Genomic DNA, 7456 nt, shown 5'->3' on the forward strand with positions numbered 1-7456 from the left:
GGCAGTAGTAGTCTAGTCGCCTGAGCAATAAGCCTTAGTCGCCTGACCACTATGTAACTCACTGTTTTTCATATTTTGATTCCAAAACTTGTTTGTATTTACTTTTAAAAATATTTCGGACTTTATAAAAATTATTTTCAATTTTTAAGGAGGTCTCTAAGTCCAATATTAATTCCTAAGAGCTTCGGTCACAAATTTGAAGATTGAAAATACTTACATGAGACTTTAAGAAAAAATTAAATACATTTAAATTCTAAGTCTTCATGTTGCATAGCTTTAACATCTTGCAAGCTTGATTAATGCTCCAGAAAACTTGTATTCTTCATGACTTGTGACTTTAAGTTGATCTTTAGTCAGTTTTTATCAGGTTTAACCATTGTGCTTGTAAAAACCATAATACCTAAAATTTAATCTTGAAAGCACAATTAGTATCCATAATTTGTTATCATCAAAACGAGATTAAGTCTTGTTAGGCCACGTAAATTCGTGTTCTCACTTTCTCTTTCGATTTTTCTCTAATTTTCGTATTTGCTATATATATAAGGCATAATTTTACAACAATGCTAAAATTGGGATGTTATTATTTTCCTTTGCTGTACACATTATAAATCTCAGAATTTTGGATTAGGGATGAGAATATATAGTGAATTTTTGTTTCAAAATTTTTTGAGTGCAAAAAACAGAGAAGATCATGGAGGCAAAAAAAGAAGAAAGGTTCTTTCCTTTTATTAGCTTATGCCGCATAGACGAGTAACAGGAGAGGGGGAGTGATGGGAACAACACCAACTCTCCAGCTCCAATATGAGACCTTTATTCTCTAAGCCTAATTTATGATTAAGCTGCATCGGTCCATGTAGTACTCAAACGTCGGCCCTTCGCTCATTATGATCACGTTCCCGAGTTGACCGTGGACCAAAAATAGTTTGCTCCCTCCGATTCTCCTTCAAGCTTTGTGCGTCCTCCCTGGAAATGTCGTAGGAGGCTGAAAGTACGCCCACCGGCAATGACCTGAAAACCGAGAACTCGCCAGCGAGAGGGGTTTCCATGGCGTTGTCGTTGGTCTTCACCGCTACATATTCTAACCCTGAGTCGCTAGCCTTTGTCAGCGAAACGAAGTTCTGGGGAATTACCAAAACCTCGCCCTTCTCAATCTCACCATCGAATACGGTTTTTCCAGAGTCTCCCACCACCTGAACCCGACCACTACCCCTCCTCACATACACCACGCTGTGCGCGTTCATCTGGTAATGGGGCCCCACAATTGCGTTCTGCATCAATACATATGAACTCATATGTTATATTTACCTTTTGGACAATGCATGTTTCTTAAAATTGATAGATACTTAAAAGGAACCATTTTAATTTCCACGCTCAATTTAGAACCACCGATCGCAAGAGATTATATGTATAATTAATTGATGTGCTTATAATTATGTACCTTGTAGAGAACCACGTTCTGAGCGTTCAATCTGAGAGATTTCAAGATGGGGAGTGTATGGCTGTTGCTGGTGGCAACGCGGCCGCCGCGAGGGTTGAACAAGTCGGCGCGGGACGGCCGGGCTAAATTCTCTTGCAGTCTCAAGGTGCAGATATTCTCCTCCAACCCATTACTATTGTCATCTTTGTCTTCCTCTTCTTCACGTTGGGTTTCTGGGGCTAAAAGTCGAAGCTCTTGTTCTTCGATGTAAACGATAATACCGTACTCATCAGCATCTGCTTTGCCCTGCAACTTCTCTGTTAGCCTCGTTCTGGTGTCAAAAGCCTCTCCCAGCAGCTCCTTCCCCAAACCCGCAAAAACACGTTCTCTCTCCGTCTTCTCCTCACCCCTTTCGCCTTCTTTACGCGGATAACCAGCTAGATAGAAGCTCTGATATATATATATATATATATATATATATATATATATATATTAATGTGCATATATGGTTAATTAATTTATTAAATAATTAAGTAGTTCATGAGAAGTATATTTTAGGTACATAGGTGTATATACGACAACTAATATGATTTCATCATCCGTAAAAAATTAATCAATTTAATTATGTGATGAAATTACTATAAATCTATATACTTAATAATTTCTTATAGCTCATACTTTGGCTCGGGGATCAAGCTGGTTGGCGTCATTGCTAGTGTCAAGGATCTTCGCGACAACAAGGTCTTCCTCCCCGTCGTTGTAAAGATAATAAACCACTCCGACGGGCAGGGCCACAACTTCCCCCTCCCGCACCCGTCGAGGCTTCTGATATCGGTCTCTATACTGTTGTCTCCCTTCTTTGCCTTTCTGCTGCGACCAGCTTGAAGATTCGTACGTCTCCGGGCACCCTGGGATCACTATTCCTAGAATTCCCCTTCCTGCATTATTGATGCATCGGGTACAATTACTGATATATATTAATAAACAAAAAAAAAAAAAATGCATGCATCAACAAACTACTATATATAGCATATACGAACCTTGAAGGATGTGGATGAGCTGAGGTGCATTGGTGTAGGAAGGCACCAAGAGCCCTCTTAGATGGATGGTAAGACGAATCACTGCCACCCCCACACACTGTAACTGCTTGTTATCTTGGTCGTAATACTCTGTCTCTCCGGCCTCCGACTGGACCGAGCGGGTGGGCTTGAGAGCCCGTAGGCGGTCGATGCGGCACTCGGTTCTGAAGCCTCGGTGCAGCCGCCGGGGTTGGTGGTCACCATACAATTGGGGCTTCTGTAGCTCAAGCTGGGCAAGGCAGCTGCGGTGAAATAGTGTTAGGGTCGACAAAGAGAATAGGATGAGGAAGAGCAGTGGTTTTGGCACGAATGGCAGTGGAGTACTATAAGTAGTTTTGGCCATAGCTAGCTAGCTAGGCTTAAGCGATCGGTAGGTAATAGAAATGGGGGAGGGTAGTTTGGTGAAGCGGCTACTCGGCAGGGGTTGGAATTTATAGGAGAGCAAAGGTAGGGTTGGGGTGTGGGCATGGGTGAGAAATGGACAGTTCTCCTTCTGTCTTGTTGCCTTTGCATGTTATTGCACTACCCTAATTTGCTAACACATTAGGGGGCTACGTGGAACATGTGAGTAGCAGTATGTACCCATTTGCCAAGCAAGGAAAAATGGAATACATGCAGCTTAATTATTTAACTAGTTTGGTTTATTTCGCATGCATGTGTTTTGGACCCACTATACGTGAGATTAATTGTCTTTTTGCACCATGTTCACGTGCTTTGCCAATAGTTGTTGTTAGATTTGGAAAAAATCACCATATTTATTTTACTAGCTACTTTCTTAGGAGTCAGGATGGAGTTGTAACGTTGCTTTTTGTTTGAATTTTATATTTTAAATTTATATTTTGTATGAATTTAAATAAAATTTTAATATAATTAAAATTCTGATTATCTAATTAAATTAAAGTCATGTACTGTATATCATTAATTTTTTAGGATATTAAGTACCCAATGGTTGTGCTTTTGGGGCATGTTGGAGTTATTAACTAACATTATTTGTCCTATGCTCTCCTACTAATAAGTTATTGAGTTTCTTCCATTGCTTATATCTTGCTACATATTTTTTTTATTTGTGTTCTTAACTCCATGTTCTTTTAATTTATACTCATATTAAGAAATCTGCTTTATAATAACTCCTTTCTTCAATTTGATTTTTATTTAATATTAATTTTTTTAAGGGTGAAGTAGCACGCACACTTATTTGGAGGGATATATCTCCAACAGGTATATCCCAAGATGTTTCAAACCAACCATGTTATATGACACCTGCCTATGATGTTACGGACCATATGTGGGTGCAGGTATTCGGCCCATGCTCCTGCATTCACTAGTGCCCCGCCATGTCACTGATATGTTCCTAAAATATGCTATTTTAGACCCGTATTTACCTATGCAATGTTCTTATTTACTTTGTAATTATCTCTTCTTATCATTGTTCGACATTACACGTGTGTTTGATGTTTTAGGAAATTGGAGCTTAAATCAAGAAGTTAAGCAATGCAAGGAGTCAATGAAGCAACTTTGAAGCACAAGGCTCGACTAGGTCTCCAAGGCCTTGATTTAGCTACAACAACATGTCCCTGATCGACTGTGTGGTGTGACCAAGTAGTCACAAGGGGTGACCGAGTCAAGATAAGAAGACTCCAAAGTGCTAGTTACTAAGAAGATTCACAAAGACCCTCGACCGGGGCACGACCAAGAGACCTTGGATGTGCGACCTGGTTGACGATGCCATCAACTGAATAAAGAGGTAATTGAAGATTTTCCAGAATGGTTGGACCAGGGCGCGACGAGGAGAACTTGGAGTGCAACTGGGTCGAATTTTATCGAGTTCAGAAATCTGCTATGCATTACTTTTGGTGAAAGTTTCCTAATTTGAATTTCTGTGCATGTAAACCCTAAGGGGTATAAAATCAATCTTCAAACAATTGATTAGGGGTTCCCTTTTGGTTCCTCTTTGGTCCTTTGAGTCCCTTGAGTTCCGTTGGGTGCCATTTAGATCAGTTTTATTTTATTTGTCAATTTACATTGCTTTGTCAATTTTGAGCTACAAGTTCAATTTAGTTTCATTCATGCTTTGTATTTCAATTTCGAATTTCAATAAAAGTTATGCTTTCAATTGTGTTTTTCAATACCTTGTCTTTATGTTCGATTTCATGCACAATGAGTAGCTAATTTACTTAGTTCTCTAGTTGCGATGAAACCCTAGGCAAGAATAGCATCATTAGAATTTAGTAAATTGTGCATAATACGGTACGACTTCTATAGAGGAATCTATGTTCGCTAGATAGGGTATACCCCATTCTCTCGATTGTGATCCAAACGATTAGTGTGAACTCGGCTACACTATGTTACTCAAGCAGATTACTTGACCGTTAAAACCCTAGATGGATAATTGACCGAACGTAGTTATTGCGAATTAACTAGGGTGGATTCATAACCAGAGAATTGCTTTTCTATCAAAATTTCAATTCAATTTTAATTGTTTTCGTAGTTTAATTGACCGAACCTAGTTATTGCGAATTAACTAGAGTGGATTTATAACCAGGGAATTGCTTTTCTATAAAAATTTCAATTAAATTTTAATTGCTTTCGTTAATTTAAATAGAAAAACCAAAATCACTTTTTTTCTTTTTGTTCCAACATAGTAAACTAGGTTAACTTGGTAAACCGCTACATTGAGTTCCTGAGATCGACGCCCGACTTACTCATTATTCTACTAAACTTGGGAATAATTAAGTTTTATAAATTTTATCTTTGGTAGTTAAGGAACAAAGTCTTGGTGAGCCTACCAAAATTTGGCGCCATCACTAGGAACTTAGTTATGGTAGTGAGTCATATCTTAGTGTAGTTTACTACGTGATTTTTTTTATTTTTTTTTTATTTTGTTTGCAATTTGAAGGCTTGATTTTCTGTGCTAAATTGTGTATGTAGGGTTTGAGATCTATAAAACCCGAATTAGTACCTATAGACCTTGAGATTGAGAGATCTCGTAGGTCGGCTAGGAAATCCACTTCCAGTCCAGAGTTAATTAGTCGAGTCCCCTAATTCTAAAGCCATGGCCGAATCCAGTTCTCGCTTTCCATAATCAAAACCAAAACCCGAAACCTTTTACTCCCCGTTAACCTACGGCGGAGGAGCAACCTCTTCAGCCCCTTAGGGACTATTTCACTCCTAATGCATAAACCTTGCCGTCTTGGATCAGATTATTGAATGTCAAGGTGGTGCAATTCGAAATCAATACCTACTCAACCATCTCGATGCTTCCCAATTTCTTAGGGAATTCAATTGAAAATCCATATAAGCATCTATATGAGCATATCCAACTTTGGTGATGATGCCCTCCGCCTTAGGCTATTTCCATTCTTCTGAAAGAAGAAGTCAAATATTGGTTGAATTCTTTAGAGTCGAACTTGGTGACCACCTAGGCTACCATGCAGTACGAATTCCTCAAAAAGTATGTTTCCATGGGGTACTAATCAACTTACGAAGGTCATCACCAGCTCTTCACAGATTGATGGTGAGCAATTTTTTGAGACGTGGGAGTGATATAATTTAGGGATTTTTTTTTTTTTTTTTGTGAAAATGGCCACATCATCAAGTCTCTAGGTGGCAATTAGTTCAAACATTCTATAAGAGGTTAGAAGAGTGCGATAGATCCATGGTCGACGCATCATGTGAAGTTACTTTCCTCACAAAGCATGAGAATGAGGCTTGGACTCTCTCTAACACCCTCGTCGAGAATTCTCAGCAACATATAGTTGCTACTTGTAGACTTTCTCAACCTTCTTCTTCCCATTCTATGGGAGTCTGCAAGTTAGCAGCTGGCCATGACCTTGCACCCACTCTGCACACCATTGTTAAGAAACTTGATTGGGTTTTATCCCTAGGACCCCTTTAGTTATGCACGCTACTCATCATCACGAGATAGGCCTAATTGCTCAAATGGTTAATCAAGTAATTCTAGGCAACTTCCCTAGTGTGCAATAAGCCTAATTCACATCTAATTTGGATAAATCTATCCTCTTGAAGTGGTTTTGTGAATATATCGACCCATTGTTCATCATTGCCTATGAACTCAAGTGCTATTTCCCCCTTTTGCACATGATCATGAATGAAGTGATGCCTAATCTCAATATGCTTAGTTCGTGAGTGTGAAATTGGGGTTCTTCAAAATATTTATTGCACTAGTGTTATAACATTTTATGGGAATAGTATCATAGGGCAATTTGTAGTCCATAAGTTGTTGTTTCATATAAAGTGTTTGAGCACAACAATTTCCAGCCGCTAAATATTCAGCTTCGGCTGTGGATAGTGCAACTGAGTTATATTTCTTGGAAAACCAAGAAACTATAGACTTTCCTAAGAAATGACACGTACCACTCATGCTCTTTCGAGTAACTTTGCTATTAGCAAAGTTAGTATCGAAATAGCTGACAATCTTAAATAAGGTATACTTAGGGTACCATAAGCCTAAAATAATGGTCCCGATGAGGTATCTAAATATCCTCTTAACTGCTAGTAGGTGTGACTCTTTTGGTGTAGCTTGGATTCTCGGACACATTCATACACTAAGCTCAAGACTATCCACTCGGTTTACCCCTTTTTGTTTCACTGATACAGCTCGGTGTATAATCGGCCTCTGTTTTCCACATACTCAGTATAACAAATTGGAACTCCATTCCCATAATCCATATCAATAATATAGAAAATTCATACATTTCTATTTCAACATATATCACACGAGTTTAATTCAAAAGTCCTCTAAATGATAAAAATTTGGTAAGCATCATTTAAATGGATGAGTAAAGAGTTCAAGCATCTCCTACTACAGTATAAACTCGTTTTTACCAAAAATCGTAAAATCGTAAAACCGGCATTTCTACTTGGTAGAATTTAATAAATAAACAATTAAATCATACATATAAATATAAACTAATTTTTTCAGTAGTTTAGTTTTCCAAAA

The 7456-nt window shown here is 38.4% G+C and overlaps 1 protein-coding gene across 1 annotated transcript; it reads right to left on the reverse strand.

The window, feature by feature from the left end:
- Positions 1 to 706: 706 nt before the first annotated feature.
- Positions 707 to 3078, reverse strand: LOC131150690 (cocosin 1-like). The gene is made up of 4 exons (XM_058101564.1): positions 2458 to 3078; positions 2096 to 2355; positions 1439 to 1867; positions 707 to 1268 (listed from the first exon to the last, which is right to left on the reverse strand). The coding sequence occupies exons 1-4, from the start codon at positions 2837 to 2839 to the stop codon at positions 861 to 863; spliced, it is 1479 nt and encodes a 492-aa protein (XP_057957547.1). The 5' UTR covers positions 2840 to 3078; the 3' UTR covers positions 707 to 860.
- Between the last annotated feature and the right edge of the window lie 4378 nt (positions 3079 to 7456).

This window comes from Malania oleifera, chromosome 3, assembly GCF_029873635.1.
Source record: "Malania oleifera isolate guangnan ecotype guangnan chromosome 3, ASM2987363v1, whole genome shotgun sequence".
Lineage (NCBI taxonomy): Eukaryota > Viridiplantae > Streptophyta > Magnoliopsida > Santalales > Ximeniaceae > Malania > Malania oleifera.

Coding starts and splice junctions, on each gene's coding strand:
- LOC131150690 (XM_058101564.1), bottom strand. CDS start 2,839: ATGGCCAAAACTACTTATAGTACTCCACTGCCATTCGTGCCAAAACCA. Junction 1,868..2,095: donor AGCTTGATCCCCGAGCCAAA/GTATGAGCTATA, acceptor TATATATATCAG/AGCTTCTATCTAGCTGGTTA. Junction 1,269..1,438: donor AGAACGTGGTTCTCTACAAG/GTACATAATTAT, acceptor GTATTGATGCAG/AACGCAATTGTGGGGCCCCA.